We start from the raw sequence: 18,152 nt of genomic DNA on the forward strand, positions 1-18,152 counted from the left end.
TCAGATCTTCCCACCTCACATGGCTTCTGGAGAATGCCGGCCTTGTTTGTTCCTTTGCTGGTTCACACTGGTGCTATATCAGCCTACGGCTTTGCTCTGCCGTTAGCCTTTCTCCCTCCTGCTGCCCATGGCCAGTCAGATAACTGGTGTCCCATCGATGGATGGCAGTGGCTTGGTTAGTCCTGCCAGGACATTGAGTCTCTCTGATGCCCCTGTGCCCACTGACTGAGAGTCCACAGGCTCTGGGGTGGCTGAGGTGGCAGGAGGGTGTTGGGCAAGGGGACGCACCCGAGAGAGGAAAAAGGCTTGTTCAAGACCACCAGCCTGTCAGGGCAGAGGCAGGCCTCCAGCTTGGGTCTCTGACCACCTATTCAGCACCTTGGGCTTCTTCCCCCGGAGCATGCAGGAGCCTGTGCAGGGTGGAGGCTGAGGGTCCTCTCCAAACCCCAGCTGGGTGATCACAGGACCTGCAGAAGCGAGGGAGGAATGCATCCCCTGCATCTGTTACCCCCGACCCACCCCCCCACCCATGTGAGAGCCCAGGGTACACAGGCGTCCTCCCCCCGCCCATCCCCCAAAGCAATTTCTGCCAATTAACACATACGGTATTTACTTAATTAGGGTAATGACATAATTAGTGTAAGTTGGGCTCCATCGCATGGCTTCAACATGCAATTAGGAGCCGCCAGCGGGAGGCGACATTGTGGAAAAGCTCATTCAGTTTAGGTTCGGGCATGGAGGCCGGAGCAGCTGCCCGCGCGTGGGAGGGAGGCAGGCAGCGGGCCGCTATGAGTGGGGGTGACTGCAGGCAGCCTGGGACAGCATGGGACCAGAGAGGCAGCTGGGGGCGGGGCGGAAAGGCAGTTTCCGGGGCTGAGGGGTGACCAGACCCCGCCTCCCCCATCACGTATGGACGCTGCTACCCGCACAACCCCAGGGCAGGGCAGGAGCCTTGGCTTGGCTGGGGTGACTGAGACCGGGGGCCTGAGCACTCCAGGCCCCTCTGCCCCCAGGGTGTCTGTCTGAGAAGCCACAGTTAGTGGGATCTGTCTTTTGTCTTCAGGGCTTTGCCGCTCACAAGAGCCACCGTCTCATACCCACTGGCCTGGTGGCTGCTCATGGTGGCCCTGTGAGGCTACAGACCAGAAGGCCTACTGTTATCCTTATTGGACTAGTAGGGAAACTGAGGCTCAGAGCAGCAGGTGGTAAAGCCTATCATGGCAGCGCTGACCCTAAGAGGCAGCCCAACATGGCTGGAGACTTCTTGAGCCCAGGCAGATCATCTTCAGGCTCAGGGAGGTCTCCTGCCCTTTAGGCTCCTTTCCCTGGCGGGGGAGGGGTTCCCCAGACCCCTGCCTCCCCTCCCTTCCACAAGGCCGGGAGGCAGGGCCCGGGCCTTCCCAAGACCATCCACAGCTTTCCTAGGTGGCAGGAGCAGGGAAGTGAGAGGAGATGGGAGACAGTACCGCTGTTGTGCCAATGGGGAAACTGAGGCTCTGGGACCTGCCCCGGGACCTGCTGTGAAAACTGAAATCAGGCCTCAGCAAACCTACTCCCTGGTAGGCTGAGTCACCTGGGCTATCCTCTCCCTCAGGCCTCAGTTTCCCTGTGTGAAAGGAGAGAGTCTATGATCCATGGTCTCAGACATCCTGGGACTGTCCAGAGCCCCTGGGGAAGTGGAACCCACCTTGACATCTATTTAACCCCCCTCTAAATTGTGTCATCACAGATGTCCCTCCCCTTTATGTCCCACCTGAGCCCTGCCTGGCTGTCAGGGCCCCTGGGGAGACATCTCTAACTGGCATTTCTGTCTGTTTCAGGCTGGGCCCCCTGCCCTTTGGAACTGGGGAGTCCCTGTCTCCTGTCTGGGAGGGCTGGGCTCTGGGGGCTATCCTAGACTCTCCCACCCAGTGGTGCCTCATCTTATAGGCGATACCTCCAGATGGCCGGACTCTGCTCTTATCTGAGCTGGTCCCAGATCTATACGGTCAGGGTGAAGCTGACTTGTTGGCTCATTGCTGACTCTACGCTGAGCACCTTGAGCCTGGTTACTGGGGGGCAGGGATGGGAAGTGATGGGCAGGCAGAGATGAGGGTAAATGCCTCCAGGGGCTCACAACCTCAGAGTTCAGACAGACCCAGGTGCAAGAAGTGTCCTCCAAAGGGGAGGCAAAGGTAAGCAACGGGAAGAGCCAAGACTAAGGGCCACACTGAAGGTCAGAGATCTGACCTTCTCCCTCACTGGTCAGGAGGGGCAGCACCTGCTGGGCCTGGCGGAGGCAAGGCTTTCAGTCCACAGAGGACGTACTTCAGGTGGGACCAGTGTGAGCAGAGGCTGGGAGGCCAGAGTAAGGATGTGGGGATGCCATCTTCAGGCACGACATATTTGGGTGGGCTCTGGGGAGCTTGAGGAAGGGGCTGGGGACCCTGGCTGTTTGTGGGAGGGTCAAGGCATTCCCTCTACATCCATTCAACATAAAGTCCCTTTCATGTGTTAGGCATATGATGTTCTAGGTTGAGAGTTCAGTAGGGACCAAGACAGATGCAATCCCTGCCTTCATGGAGGGAGCCTGTACCCTAGTTGTGAGGGACAGGAAAACAAGAGCAGTGTCATGCAGGTGTGATGCAGAAGATCCTAACACAATGAGGTGCCAGGGCTGGGGGACACTTTAGGCTATGAGGCCAGGGAAGGCTGCAGTGACATTTAAACCAAGATCTGAGGGATCCAGAGACTGGGGGAGGAGCATTCCAGGCAGAAGGAGCAGCAAGTGCAAAGGCCCTGAGGCACTGGAGGACAGCTCACATGACTGGGGCAAAGAAAAGAGGAGAAAAGAGGTGGACGAGACCTGGGAGGCAGTCAGGCATCTACAGGTCAGGCTGAGGCCCATGGATTTCATTCTGTGTGTGACAGGAAGTCATTAAAGGGTTTTAAACTGGGGAGTGATTCCCTCCCCACCCCGGGAGTGATTTTTAAAAATCACTGTGGCAGTGGTGTGGAGGCTGGAAGACCAGGGCAGAGCTGGGAGAGGATGGTGGCTAGGACCAGGATGCTTGCTGGGAGGTGATGGGAAGATGGTATCCGGGATGTTGTTTGGAAGCCGGACCAACAGGGCTCCTCCTGGGTGTTGGCTGTGGGGTGTGAGGGAGGGTTGTCAGGGCAGCTCTTCAGTTCCTGGCTTGGGCACATGAGCCAACAGTGTGGCCATTTTCAGAAGAGGGGAATGCTGGGAAGAACTAGCTGGTGACGGGGAGATTGAGGGCTGGAGGCACCAAGGAAACAGTTGTCGGGTTTAAGTCTGGAGTTCCAGAGACAGAGAGAGAGGGAGCTTATCCATATTTAGCGGGAGACACAAGACCCAAGGTCCCCAGTCAGCTCTAGGAGCCCAGAGATTCAAACGAGCCAATTGTCTGGAGGTCTCCAGAAGGGAGGCAGGGGCCAGCAGGGAAGGACCCTGCTCTCAATGCTCCCCCCCATATCTGCCCGGTGAGCCAAGACCACCTCACCCCACCCCAAAGCTGGAGAAATAAGCTGATTCCACAAACTTGGCTTTCCTGAGCCAAGGCCCAAATGGGCTGGAAGGTGTTGCCATGGAAACCCTGGAGGCCAGCTGTCCAGATAACCAGGCCTCGTGCCCACCTTCACAGGACCCCATCATGCCTTAAAATGCTCCTTCAGAGTGTCTGGGACTACCTCCCCCTCTATCATCACGAGTTAGCTGTGTGTCCTCAGGTAAGCCTCCGACCTCTCTGGGCGGTGGCCTCCCCACTGGAGGCAGTTGGAGGAGTAATTCCCTTCAGCCCCAGCTGAGGCAGGACAGGCAGAATGATGGGGCCGCGGGAGGGGGCGCTGTCCCCACAGGCGTGGCCCGTGGCGCCGGCCTCACTCCCCCGCCCAGACTCCCAGTTCCGTGGGGCCCGCTCGTGGCAGGCGGGCGTCACTCCTGGCTATATCCCCTCTGCAGGGCGAGGAGGTGGCCGCCAAAGCCGGCCGCCAGGTCCCTCGTTCCCCCATGCCAAGCACATCGGGGGATAATTAAGTAAAAATAGGCCTTCCGACCAGTGTAGCTCATTAAGGCCTAATTAAGTTAATTAGTTCCAGGTGTGGATGGCGCGGCTCAAGTGAGGCGGCGGCTGTTTGCTGTAATTGCATTTTTGAAGCAGCAGTGGCGGCAGAGGCGGTGGCTTCCTCTGAGGCCTGGAAAGCCGCCAGGGAGTTTGAGAGGCTGCGGCTGAGCTGGGAGGGCTGGGAAGCCCAGCAGGCCTGGACCACCCACAGAGAGCAGTGGCCCAGGTTCAAGGTCAGCCAGGCCCAGGGAAACCTGGCACTCTCAACCTTGCTAGCTCTTCTCTCCGCAGGGGTGCGGGGGGCTGGGACACTGGGGGGGGGCGGCGGGGGGCGGTGCACAAAGTCACCAGCAGGCATCGTCCCCACTGGCCAAGTAGGGTGGGCCCACTGTGGCTTGTCCTTTGGGTTCCCTCATGCCCCATGGCGGTCCCCACGAACACTGTCAAATGGCTTTGCTGAAGGGGGATGTGTGACTCAGAGGGAGGCAGCCGGTCGGACCTGTAGGAATCCACCTAAGCCACCCTCTCCATTTGGCTCGAATCCCTACTCCGGTTGCTTTCTCCTGCAGGCGGGTGGCTCTAAGAGATGCCCTGTCTTTGCGGTTCAGGGTGGGAGTGGGGCCGCTCAAGTCTGGGGTGTCTGCAGAGGACCTGCTGGCCCCTTCAGGGGCCCCTGCCCGGTTGTCTCCCCAAACCCACTTCCTGCCCCAGCTTCAGGACGGCCCTGCCAGCCGTGGTCCCATCCCATTCACTCATCCATTTGGCTGTGGCTCACTGGGCCTCTCCTCTGTGCCAGGCAGCGGGGCCCGGGCTGGGGAGGCAAGGCTGGCTGAGGCAGGCTGGACCCTGGCCCGTGGCACCTTTGGTCTCTCGGAGGAGGCAGACCTACTCATGGCCCTGGCCACACAGTGTTGTCAGACCTGGGAGGAAAGCTGTCTGAGCTGCCGTGAATAGGATCCAGGTGAGGAGGGGGTCAGGCAGCTGGTGTGTGCCAGAAACTGAGAGGGCCTCCTTCTGGTCAGAGGGAGTGTGGAGAATGAGGGGCCAGATCAGGGAGGGCCAGGTGGGCCGAGGCGGGGTCGAAGGCCAGGGAAGAGTGGCTGGACTTGAGGCGTGTTTGAGGTAGTGGGGGTGGGATTTGGCGCACTGGCTGTGGCTGAAAGGGGGTAGGCAAAGAAGAGGCCCCAGCCCCCAGGGGAGGGGCTTTGGGAGTGGGGTTGGCTTCTGAGACCCCATGGGGCCGGGACTAGGGTGAGGTGAGGCAAGTAAAGTGCTGAGGATGCAAAATTGGGGGCATTCACTCCCAGCCTTGTGTCCCCAGCTGTGCCCTGTCCCGGGTCCTCTGAAATTTCTCACTAACAAAGTGGAAGCCATCCCTAGGGTTGGGGCAAGAGGGATAATTCTGGACAGGGTGCCCCACTCTGTCCTTCAATCCCTACTTGGGAGGTGCTGCCTTCTCTGCACCCTCCAGGGCTGGGGTGGGGCTGGGATTGACACCTTAGGGTCTGACATGTTCGGGACAGGCACTCCATTTCCATTCTGATGCCCAATGACAGGTACCCCATCTGGCTTCTTCCTGCCTGCCTCTCATGGCAGGGAACTCCCTGCCACCTTGGCTCCAGCCATTATAAAAAGTGTTTTACCAGGGCGCCTATTGGCTCAGTTAAGCGTCTGATTCTTGATCTCAGCTCAGGTCTTGATTTCAGGGCCGTGAGTTCGAGCCCCATGTTGGGCTCCACGCTGGGTGTGGAGCCTACTTTAAAAAAATATTTTTTGTTTTGCTTTTTTAAAGATTTTATTTGTCAGAGAGCACACGTGCGTGAGCACAAGCACGGGGAGCGGCAGACAGAGGGTGAAGCAGGCTCCCCGCTGAGCAAGGAACCTGACGCAGAACTCTTTCCCAGAACCCTGGGGTCATGACCTGAGCTGAAGGCAGATGCTTAACCAACTGAGCCACCCAGGCGTCCCTAAAAATAAATAAATAAATTTTACCCTGAGCTCAAAAACCCTGAGCCTCGCAGTGTCTTCTATCTAACAGTGGCCTCAGCTCTGCCTCTGACCGTTTCCCGCCCCTCTGGTGGGTCTGCTGATCCCCTTTCCCAAAACAGCTTAACCTCTCTGAGCTTTAGTATCCCCACCTTAAAAGGGGAAACAATACTAGTCACCACCTTCTAGGGCTGGTGTGAAGATGAATGACATGATGTGCGGGGCGCCTGGGTGGCTCAGTTGGTTAAGCGTCTACCTTTGGCTCAGGTCCTGGGATCAAGCCCTGCACGGGGAGTCTTCTCCCTCTCCCTCTGCACATAACCCCCCACCCCCCCCCGACTCGTGTTCTCGCTCTCTGACAAGAAATAAATAAAATCTTGAAAAAAAAAATGACATGGGGGCACCTGGGTGGCTCAGTACTTAAGCGTCTGCCTTCGGCTCAGGTCATGATCTCAGGGTCCTAGGATCGAGTCCCGCATCGGGCTCTCTGCTCAGCGGGAAGCCTGCTTCTCCCTCTCCCACTCTCCCTGCTTGTGTTCCCTCTCTCTCTCTGTCAAATAAATAAAATCTTTTTTTAAAAAAAATGACACAATGTGCATAAACCTCAGGACACATGCTAATTCCTCAATAATGGGTCACTAACTCCTAACAACTATGAATAACTACATAGGTAGACCCTGTCTTCCTCCTGGCGTGGGCTGCCGGTGATGTAGCCTCAGCCTGGGCCCCAGAACTCCCCTGTCGGCCTCAGGCGGCAGGCTCTGCTCTGTCCCTCTCACATCCAGCCCAGACACCGAGCTAATCCCAGAGGAAGATGTTCATGGGGGAGAGGAAGTAACGTTTTCCTGAGACGGGCCGAGGGGTGCTGAGATGTGAGACACCTGCCCTGCTGGTTCTAATCAGTTCTCTGCTCAGTATGCACTCTGGCTGCAGGAGCAGCCTCGGCCCCTCCTCTCTGGCCCCCTTCTCAAGTCTCTCGTTCAGGGGGACCGGTGGTGGCTGAGAAGGGGGGGGCGCAGACCGACCGGGACTGAGATGTCTGCCAATAGGCGTCTCTGGGGCACATCACTGGGACTCGTCATATCTGTGGCGCTGTCCCAGGGGAGGGGTCTCTCCCGAGCCTGAGACGCTTGTGGAGCCCTGGATCCCATGGAGGCTGGCAGTCCCTACAGCAGCTCACTCCACATAGCGCGGTGGTGCGGATCATTCTCAGGGCACCCATGAGACTGGAATCCCTGACTCCCCTCAAGAGTCAGAAAACCCAGCCCAGGAAGGAAGGGCGCGTGGTGCTGTAGCCTAATCCCTAACGCCATCCTGGGACCCTCCTTCTGTGCTGTCCCGTTCCAGGAACCATGTGCACAGCCGGCCCCCGCCCCAGGGCTCTCTGCTTAGGCTCAGGGTGTGGTTCCCTGTTGACAATCAGGGCTTGTCTCAAGGGGATTCCTTTAGATTTAAGACTGCAGTGGTCGTGCTCACCAACTCCCGGGGACCCAGGACCTCCAGATTCTTGTCTGAGGGAAAAGAACACCACTGAGGAGGAACCAAGGGTGCAAAGGCCCAGAGCAGTGAGGACGGGTGGATGCAGGGCTGCCAAGTTCTGGGTACCAGGGGTGATGCTGGGGGAGCAGAGGATGTGGGGTCTTTGTGGGGCTGGGCAAGGAGGTTTGTGCAGAGTAGGCCTTTCTCCTCCCTCCGGCTACAGGAGGGAGGGCTTGCTGTTACTGCAGACCCACCTTGTTTTTATAGACTGGGGCTCCACGAGAAGAAGGGACTTGCCCAAAGTCACATAGCGGGTGGGACCTGGGCCACCACAGCTGGCTCCCACTCCTGCCAAATCCTGGTAGCCAGGCTCCTCCCTATGGTGCTCATCAGAGGAGAGACCACCTAACCTCCTGAGGCTCAGTTTTGTTTGATTTGGGGGCCGGCCTTGAGGTCCTGGGTCCCCCAGGAGATCTCGTGAACTGTGGCCTGATCCAGGCCAAGGCCCAGCTTTGCTGTGTGTCTCAGTTTCCCCAATTGTACAGGGGAGTTAACAAACCAACTCAGGTTTGGCCTGGACTCTTTTGCACCCCCTCACGGTGCACGAGGGGAGATAGGTGGTCTATAGCTCCATGTACAGATAGGAAAATGAGGTGCAGGGAAGGGATAGGAACACCTGGGGTGCAGGTCACCCCCAGGCCTGTTGACCCAGCTCTGAGGGTGTGGTCAGTGGCCAGGAGAGGAGGCTGCAGGGTTGGTGGCCAGAGAAGCCTAGGCTTTTTGGTCTCCAGTGTTCTTTAACCTGCCCTCCAGCCCCCTCTGTCTTGGGTTCACAGCTCCACCCCTGCTGAGTGCATCTCCCCCCACAGTTACAACTGGTCACAAAAGCTGGACCGTGACCAGACAAAGGGACAGGGATGAAAGTGCTGGTTGTCATGGCAACCTGGAGGGTTGCTGGGACCCAGGGGAGGGGCTTGGCTGTGTGCCTGAGTCCAGGCATCTGGATGACCTTTGAGCATAAGCCAGGGTGGCCCAGGGGCTCACAGGGCTTCCCCTCCTGTTCCAGGCCCACCAGAACCAGGCGCACAATGGCAACCTCACCCCCTCCGGGAGAGCACCTGCTCCCTGCGCCTCCCCTGGTGGCCCCATTATCCTGCACCTGCTGCCCTCCCCCACATCTGCTCCCCAGCCCAGGCACTCTTCCCAAGGTGCTCCCTGCCCATCCCCAGGCCCAGCTGCCTGCTCTGAGGGCCAGCCAAGAGGGGCTGTGGAACCAGGAGGGGTCACAGGGAGAGCCCTGGGGAAGGACGGAGGGTCCAGCTGCCAAGTCAGCTCTGCCTGCCCAGCAGTGTGTGTGCCCATGACAAGGCCTCCTTTGGGGCCTCAGTCTCCTCACCTGTAAAATGGGAATAGCCATTTCTGCCCTCAGGACCTCCAAGAGTAAGTTCCTCTCTGCTTGGAGGGAGAGCTGAGGCCAGGATATCGCCAGAGCTGGATCAGGGTAGACAGCGAGGTTGGGAAGAGCAGAGGGAAGGGGTTGTTTTGGGCCATATTCTCAGGGCCACCTCTGTTAGAACACTTGGAGATCTGAATGCCCTCCTGCACACTTAAGGGTCACAGCTTGGAGGGGGAGATGACATTTTCCAGGGGACCCTCCGGGATAGAGGGGATCTGGGCAGGGAACCCATCAGTGCCAGGTTCTTGAGTGGCCTATCAGGAGTACTAGGGACCCCCCTCCACAACAGGAAGAATGCATGCTCCCGGGGATGGCCTGAGGGGTCTCTGGTGACCCAGTTCAGGTGGGGAAACTGAGATCCCAGGAACTGTAGTGTCTGGCTCTCTGGTATCCTACCACCAGATGGTGGAATGGAGGGACAATGGAGCCGAGGGAGTGGGAAGCCTGCCAATGTCCCCACTGCTCCTGGAAAGCACTGGGGGTCCCCATAGCAACTGGTTTTTGTCTTGTGACCCACATTCTAGTGGCTCCCTATATCCTATGCACCAGCCCCAAGTTCCCCTCATACTTGGGCAAGGCCCTTCCCTTCTTGCCCCCCTCAGTTTGCCCACCTGGATTGTGGGAGCAGATTGCCAAGGAGGCTGTCAGCTCCAGCTGCAGCCCTGGCTGTTTGAATGCCCCCCGGTCGTCACACGCTGGCCACTGATGGCTGCCCCCTCCTCTCTGCTAATGAGGAATTCCCTCTCTAGAACAAACCATCCTTACTGACCTGTCTGGAATTCCTTACGCACTCCCTCCCAGAGGTGTGGCGGTGGCAAAGCTTTTTGCCAGGAAGGGAGGCATTTTGGGGCACGGCAACGGTCCTGGTGTCCCTCAGACCATTCCGTACAGGTGGCCCCGGTGCGGGCCTCGGCACGTTCCGTGTACCCCACTGTGCAGGCGGAAAAACTAAGACCTAGCAAGGGAAGAGACTTGCCAGTGAGTTGGCAGCAGAATCTGGGCCTCCTGCCCTGTTCATAGAACTTTCTAGGGGTGGGTCAGAATGGCAGTCTGGTTTCCAGACTCAGTAAACTCAGGCTTCCCGGAGGAGTGGGGTGGGGGCCCTCGATGGGTCATGCAGCCAAGATGATGAGGCCAGTCCCGGTCTGCCGCCGGTGTTCAGTGAGCTCATTGGGGCCAAGGGGAAATCAGAGGCACTGATTATGACAGACACCAGCCTGTGTAGCTCCTCGGGGCCCCATGGAAGTTCCTGTGGAAGATATCACTGTCTGGGGACCTATCACTTGGACTCGCCTCCTGGCTCCTGCCCCTGGAGAGCAGAGCCTCAGCATCCTGGACCCTGTCCTGGAGCATGGTCTGGAATTGCAGGTCAAAGGGGGATAGGCTGGGGAAAGGGGTGTGAAGGTGGGGTTGTGTGCAACTGGGCTGCTATCGGTGGTCACCATCTCCAGATGTGGGGTGCTCTGTTTCCTAGTCATCCCCTAAGGGCTCTTGCAGGACTGATGGACTGGCAGGGCTGCTGGGAAAAGCAGCACCACACCCCCCACCATCGCTGCTGTTCAAGCCCACCCTCCAGTTGGGTGACCCAGCAGTGACCAATGTCTGGTTGCCTACTAAGTGGTACTGGCCATGGTCCTCTGGGCCCCTGAGGAGAGTGTAAGTGTGTACTATGGGCTGAGGCAATCAGGGAGGGCTTCCTGAGGAAGTGTAGGCTGAGACGGGATGGGAAGTTGTAGGAAAACTGAAAGAGGGAAGAAATTCCAGCTGGGAAGCTCCACGTGAGTTCAGGTGGGAATGGCTTTGGGCTGGGGGCCAGGATGAGGACTGAGGCTTCATGGGGTCCTCAATCTTCCAGTCCCCAGGAACTCCTACTCCTCCCTGAGCTCTGGGCTTTTAAGGTCTTGTCTGTCAAGCTGACCTCATGGATCAAAGGAGAATTAATTTGTCTCCATTTTTATTCAACAAAGAAAATGCTGGTCAGAGCCGCTGAGGCTAGCTGGCCAATGGCAGAGAGGGGGAAGATCAGAGGAGGCCTAGGGAGAGGGTGAACCCCGGACCTCAAACCCCGGTCCTCTGAAAGCCCCCATGCCTGTGACTCAGTTTCTCTCAGCAGCAGCTCAGGGCTCCTGGCCTAGGAAACCAGAGGGAAATCCTGGGGGGCCCAAGAGGCTGCCTGGGGGCAGGTGGGGAGCGGATAGCTCCAGCCATCCTGTCTGGATGCCTGTCGCCCTCTGTTCCAGCTCATTCTGCCTCCTATTCACATGGGGCTTTCATCTGTGCAGCCGGTGAAGCATTGCTCCCAGCCTCAGCACCAGCAGCAGGAAGGCGCAGGGGAGGGGCAGCCCAGACCTGCCATGCCCTCAGACTTCCTGCCTGAAAGGCCTGTCTGCCCAGGCCCAGAGCTTCCAGCCCACCAGAGATGGGGTAGAGAACGCCCCCATGCACAAGCTCTTGAAGGAACCCAGTCTTCCCTATTTCAACAAGAGCAAGGCTGGCTTCCCTTCCAGCCCATGCAGGGCAGAAGACTGCCCTCCCACCACAGGAGGGGCAGGGGCCCAGGGTGGGGTCATGTCTCAGCCCCTTTTCCTCCCTCAGGGAACAGGTAGGTGTGGCAGCCCTTAGGGCAGGGCAGAAAGAGCAAAGCCTGAGCCCGTGTCAAACCATCGGGGAAGATGGAGGCAGTAGAGGGTGGACATCTGAGACCCAAGAGAGCAGGACTGACCCAGTGTCCTGCCAGGGAGGGAGGGGGGCAGTCACACCCACTGCCCACACCCGTAGAGGGGCAAAGTGGAGCTGGCAGGATTTCTGGGAGAAGAAGCAACCCCTGGTCCCCACCCCCCCAGGGACCCAGCGGTGACAATCTCATGGTGGGGGGAGTGAGTGGATCTGTGGGCTGGGCCTTCTGAGAGTGGACCCTTCCTGCAGTGGCCTATCCATCTGTCTGGCGGCCATGGCCCCTGTGACGTCATCAACCCACTGCGTTGCTTGGCAACTTTCCAGGATTAGCACTCTGCCCCTGTCATCCCTGACGTCCCACCATGGGCTGATGTTGCCCTGGCAACCCGGATGGGTACTGCAGCTTTTTGGACAGCTGTACCCAGTGTGGGGAGTGCCAGGAAAAAGCCGAGAAGCAGGTGCCTCTCTATAGGCCGAATAGGGTACACAGCCTATCCCCAGACCCACAGAGGAGCCAGGCTGGCCCTAAACAGGGCTTTGAGGGGCCTTGTCTCCTCGAAGAGCTATGGCCACCTTTGCCTCCAATCCCCCTCATACCCCTTCCTTCCTTCCGCAATGGTCACTGAGCACCTAGTGTGTGAATGCCAACAAGAAAAGCAAATAACACCACAGTCTGGTCTTAGGAAAAGTTGCACCAGCATTGGGTCTTGAAGGATGAATAGGAGTTGGCCAGGAGTAGGAGTTGGTGGAGAGAGGTGTTTGGACAGAGGAAGCGAAGCCTGCGCAAAGGCCAAATTACTGTCTCCAGCCACAGCTTGCACTCTGCCTCTGGGGTCCTCATGGCCTGCCTTCTCTGGCTCTCCCATTCAACAACAAAGACTTTAAAGTAGAATCCAGTTCAAATCTGAATGCTTAGTGCCCAGCTCCGACTTGGCACTAAGCCAGCATTGCTAAAAGGTCAAATAAAATTGGACGTTTGTCTAATGAACCTCAAGTCCTACCACCTCCCCCAACACCAACCCCCCTTACCAAGACTCAGTTTCCCCAACTGCAAAATGAGGCCAACTCTGAGAAAGCTCTCTGGGTAAGGGTTCTCAGGTTGAGGTGGGATGGTTTTTAAATTTTCTTTTGGGTAGTAACCCACCTCTTACCCTTACAGAAAAAAAATGTTAGGACTAGTACAGTGGACATCTGTAAACTTTCACATTTCTCAATTGTTAGTATTGGACCACTTTTGTTTCATCTCCTCTCTATACTTATCTATATATAAATTTAGCTGAACCATTTGAAAGGAAGCAGCAGCAGCGGACATCCTGACATTTGTCCTGAATTTCTTCAGCCCGCATCGGGTAAGACAAAGACAGTCTCCTGTATAACTAGAATACCATTTTTCACATCTAAGAAAATTAACAGAAATTCAATATCCAGGACAGACAGGAGGATCAAAGCCTGAACCCATGCCAGGTCCTTGGAAGAGATGGGCACTTGAGGCCAGCGGTGGGGGGCAGGAGCACCCACTGCCCACCCTGAGGAGGTTGAGGAGTTGTAGCCCAGGTGTGTGTGTGTGTGTGTGTGTAAGCTGAGCCGCCAGAGAACAGAAGCGACCCTTTCCGCGGCGACCTGACCATCTGGCTCGCAGCTGTGGCTTGGATACGAACTTTCTCAATTACCCCCAAATTATTTACATAACTTTAATTTTTATTTTATTTATTTTTACAAGGATCCAATCAAAATCCTCGCACTGCGTTTGGCTGTTTTGTCTCTTACTCTAGAAGAGTCCGGGAGGGGAGATGGGTAATGGAGCCTGGGTTGGACAGCCTAGAGGGCGGCCACTGTCCCTAAGCCGCCTTCCTGGGGAGGGAAGCCGCGAGCGCAGGGCGGGAGGAGTGTCGGAGACCGGGCGTGCAGACCCCGGGAGCTTCCGCGGTCGGAAGTCCCGCCCGCCGCGCGGATGGTCCCGCCCCTTAGCAACAGACCCAGCGTCCCTCCCTAGAGACAGGCCGCCTGATCCCACTCTTGCTCGTTGGAGCCAGTAAGTGGGTGGCGCCGAGGGTCGGCAGGGCGAGACGGGGCAGGGGCACCTCGACTAGGCGCAGAGGGCGAGTGGACGGGAAGGAGGACGCCCTCCCCGCGCAGGGTCCACATTCCTGCCTACGAGTCTGCGCACCGGGTTTCCCCAACCTTGGCCCGTGGGAAAGGAGTGGGGCGCACTTTTAAACAACCTTGCAGGTAAGTCCTGTACTTACTAGGCCGGTGTTTTGCCCCTCCCCCCACATGGCGAGGCCGCTCCCCGCCCTGTGGAAGGCCCCTGCAGGGAGGGAGCACACCTCCTCACCAGCCACTCAGTCCCTCTCCTGAAGCCACTGCGTCCGGTCACCTTAGTTCTCCCTGTCCCCATATATAAATCCGCAGAGTACCGCTGCACCTGTCTCAGGGTGGTTACAGACATCAACTTCCTTTCTTGCTTGACTCACTCCGCATTTATTCATGAAATCATTTGGCAAGCACTTTTCTAGGCACCTATGGTGTGCCAGGGGCATGTCAGTCCCGTGCCAGGTGCTGAGGTTCCAGAGATCAATGTTACTCGAAAATTTCTGCATTTGCCGCTCTTATGATCACCTGGCAGGGCTGACAGGTGTGCACATAGAATACAGGGAGCTGTTCACTGGAGGGAGGAGCCTCAGACAGCTGGGGGGACACAGAGGGGCTCACCTTAGGCAAGTACTCCAAAAAAGTAGAGAGAACCCAAAGCCTGTGGGGGTTACTGCTATCCACAGTATTGTTTGCCAGCTAACACCAACAAAGGAAGAGACGTCAAAAATCCTTTAAGCCACAGATCCCCTTATTAGATGACACCTAACCTAGAACCTGGTATGTGGAACAGGTGCAGGGTCTTCACTGAATCAATAAACACTCATTTTGCAGAACCTCAGGGTTCCTCGATGCAGTTTGTGAACCACGGTTGTGGTGCTTAGAGACATGGACCTTTGGGTCAGCCAGAAGCGAAGACCTCCGTTTCTATTCTGGTTCTGCCAGTTCTTGGCTGTGTGTCCTTTGCAAGTTTCTTGTCTTCTCTAGACCTTAGTTTCCTTGTTTGTGTATTAGTGATGAGAGTAGTATTTGTTGTGGGGATTCAAAGCCCTTGTTCATTTGTGTCCATCCAGCCAGTGCCTGGTGGGTGGTTGGGTCACATGGGGTTGAATGACAGTGAATGCACCCTGAAGCTTCCTCTAGCCAAGCTATTAGGACTCCCAGGTGATCTGACTGGGGAGAAAGAATACCTTGGGTTTAAATTCCACCAGCGCCTCTTGCTGGCTGTCTGAACTTGCACAGGTCTCTTAACCTCTCTGAGCATCATTTTCCCCAGCTCTGAGAAATGAGGATAGTCTCAGTTCTCACCTCAGAGGTTTGAATGAGATGTTGCACCAACTACATCTAAGCCTCTGATAGCACGCCCCGTTGCAGACACTGTGCCTGCCGCGGCCACCCCCGCCCTCTTACTGGTCAGTTTCCTCATGCAAATAGGGGAGAGTGCCCAGAGTGACCTGCAGAGGCTTGCTGGCAACGGTGTCGTCACGCTCTTGCCAGCCCTGCTCGTTCCCACACAGACGCAGCCATCACCCGTGGGGCTGACAGGAGATAGAGGTGTGTCTGTCTCTCTGTCACAGGTCCTGTGCACACCAGCAATGCACAGGTGCTCAGAGCTGGGGTGGGATGGGAAGGGAGCCTTGGATCTTTGTAAAGGGCTGAGGGATGGTGGGGAGACAGGATTCTGGGTTTGCAACTCACTCTCACGCCTTCCTTCTTGGGATGTACCTGGATGGGTTTCCCACTGCCAATCTGCTCAGAGGGAGAGGGCTCATAGAAGCAAGAACTGCACCCCCCACCCCCCAACCCCCGATCACAGGCTCCTTTTGCCTCCAGCAACATTGTGCTTTCCTGGACATTTCTGCCTCTGTAATCTTGGCCGAGCCTGACGACACACCAGCTCAGCAGTCAAATATATTCAAGCACATTTGAGAGCTGGGCAAACCAGGGAGTAGGGTGCCCTCCTGTGGAGTGGGGTCCCTGACCTCTCCAAGAGCTGCTCTGTTTGGTGATTTTGTTCAAAGATGAACAGACATCTGTGGGTTTGCAGCCCTGATGGGGCTGAGCCCCAGGGGGTCCCCTGTCCTTTAGGGTGCTCTGGGAAGGGCTGGTGACTGTCAGGAGGATAGGCCAGCCTCAACAATGTTTTTGGCACCTGCCCCGGGAGGTGGCTGGCCACCAGGGAGCTGAGTTCTGGTAGGCCACGCCTGACTGGCTAGAAGCTGGTCAGCCTTTGGGCTCAGAGTTTGGGGCTTCCTGCCAGAGCCCCATCTGCCTTTCATGGGCCCTAAAGTGGCCTTGCCAACTCCCCACCCCCTTCTTAGAAATGGACTCAGCAGCTGCCCGCGGCTTCAGCACTGCTGGGGTAGCTTTGATCCAGACAGTCCTGGCTGCCCACCCCGGGGGCCTTTCAGATCAATCCAGGCAGGATTCCCCTGCAGTGATCCAACAGGAAACCTACACCAGCCAGGCTCACCTGGTGGCTAAAATGGAGATGACAGAGCACGAGACACCCAGCCAACAGAGCCCCCCCTACAGGGGGTGGGGAATGGGATGGGGCCTGGGGAGAGGGTGTTGCTTGGGTCAGGGTATCCTTTTGTTAAGATATTTCTCACATGCAACATCCAGGGAAGGCCCTGCTGTCTCCAAGTGGGACCTGCCTGCCACTGTGTGTCTGTCCAGATTAGGAAACCACTCTCTCCCTCCCCAACCCCTGCTTGGGGGGCTGTGGCTTGTTGCAGGATGCAGACAAGGCGTCCTTGTATCCTGGTGCCCTTGGGGGCTGAGCAGAAGCTGGCAAGATCCCAGTGATGCCAGTGTCTTCTCCTAGGAGCGCCCTGAAAAGCAGCATGGAGCAGCCTAGCAGAGAAGGCCAGAGCCCCCGAAGGACCCCTCAGAGCCCAGAGTGTGATGGTACTCCTGTGGGCCAAGAGTGTAGTCTGAAGAGGACCCATGCAGACCTAGAGCATAACCTGGGGAGGATTCTTCTGGGATCAGATTTTGGGTCGGAGAAGCCTCTTCCAAGTGCTGACCCCAGTCCCCTGCCTTTGCCCCTATCCCCACCCACGCTCTCAGACTTGGGGCAGCCACGGAAGTTGCCCCTGACAGGCACTGATAAGAAGTACCCCCTGATGAAGCAGCGTGGGTTCTACTCTGACATCCTCAGCCCTGGAAGCTTGGATCAAATTGGGGTGAGTGTGGCAGCTGTCCCCTCCAAGCCCAAGCCCTCCTGTGGGTTCCAGTCACCCTTCCTTCCTTCCTCCCTCCCTTCCTTCTTTCTCTCCATCTAGCCTTCTGTCTGTCTAGTAATTTGTCCATCCATCCACCCCTCCATTCTTCTGACCGCCCATCCCTCAGTCCCTCCATGTATTTGTCTTCTCATTCAACAGTTCATTACCGAGTATCTCCTATGTGACAGGCCCTGGGCTGAGCACTGGTGACAGTGAGGATGAGACATCCATGTCCCTACTGTCATGGGGCAATAGCTTTGGTGGGGGAGTCCTCCCCCAGCTCTGGTTGGGGAGGGGTTCCCTAGACAAGGTGGCATACTATGCCACCTTGTCTGGTGGCTGGCAGGGGGCTTGAGGACCCTGACAGAGGCCATGGCCTGCGTAGAGGAGGAGGAAAGAAGGTGACGGGACAGATGGAGGCTTTGGGGTAGGGGGACGCTGGAGAGGGGATAACTTAGGGAAGGGTTCAGTGAGCCCCGGAATCCTGGACAGCCTTAGGAAAGTTCTAGCCGGGATGGGTCAAGAGAGATAGGGCAAGGCCCCACTGATCCTCACTGTGCGGGGGGTGCCAGAGTTGCCCTTGCTGGGGGAGACATGCACAGAGACACTTGCTGGCCTTGTGGTCCCTCCATCTTGTGGTTCAGCCTCTGGACACAGCAGAAGTGTTCTCAGGGGAAGGAGGGGAGCTGTGCAGGACCAGAAGGGGGTGGGGTCAGGGGTGTCCCAGGTGGCTGTAGCTTGTTGTCCACTGCGGCCTCTGAATGAGGAATTGTGAAAACTCACTGCTTCTGCCCTATCCCTGTGCGCCCTGGGGGCTTGGGGGCGACACTTGGCCTTGTGGTCCCTCCCAGGTCCTGCCTGTCCTCAAGATGTTTACACCCCCTCAGAGCTCTGGGATTTGGTTTTAGGAAGTATGCCGTGGTCCCTGCATGAACCAAGACCTCCTGCGACAGGCCGACCTTGGCCAGTTTACTCCAAACGGTCAGTGCCCGGAGGGGAGGGGTGGACGGGTGGGTGCATTTAGAAGAGGGGCCTCTGGTCTTAGGGAGATTGTTTCTTCTTGGCTCGGGATCTCAGTTTCCTCAGCTGTAAAGTGGGGGTAACAAGACATAAGGTGCTTTGTGAGGACCAAGCTAACGGTTAGTGCTCGGTGAAGCAACGCTTTCTGTCCCT

The 18,152-nt window shown here is 57.2% G+C and overlaps 2 protein-coding genes across 2 annotated transcripts in view; one reads left to right on the top strand and one right to left on the bottom strand.

Moving 5' to 3' along the window:
- Positions 1-17,351, bottom strand: part of TLR9 (toll like receptor 9) — a 112,055-nt gene extending 94,704 nt beyond the window's left edge. The window contains exon 1 of the mRNA XM_073901316.1: positions 17,339-17,351. The gene's annotated coding sequence lies outside the window, so the exon portion shown is untranslated. The remainder of the gene's footprint in view (positions 1-17,338) is intronic.
- The window catches only part of DNAH1 (dynein axonemal heavy chain 1), a 76,048-nt gene continuing 71,566 nt past the window's right edge, over positions 13,671-18,152 (top strand). The window contains exons 1-3 of the mRNA XM_025885755.2: positions 13,671-13,890; positions 16,580-16,940; positions 17,888-17,960. Of these exons, the coding sequence (XP_025741540.2) occupies positions 16,599-16,940; positions 17,888-17,960 (415 nt within the window). The 5' untranslated portion in view covers positions 13,671-13,890; positions 16,580-16,598. The remainder of the gene's footprint in view (positions 13,891-16,579; positions 16,941-17,887; positions 17,961-18,152) is intronic.

The sequence above is a fragment of the Callorhinus ursinus genome, unplaced genomic scaffold, assembly GCF_003265705.2.
Source record: "Callorhinus ursinus isolate GAN/ISIS: 27379988/994484 unplaced genomic scaffold, GSC_fseal_2.0 scaffold15, whole genome shotgun sequence".
Classification (NCBI taxonomy): Eukaryota; Metazoa; Chordata; class Mammalia; order Carnivora; family Otariidae; genus Callorhinus; species Callorhinus ursinus.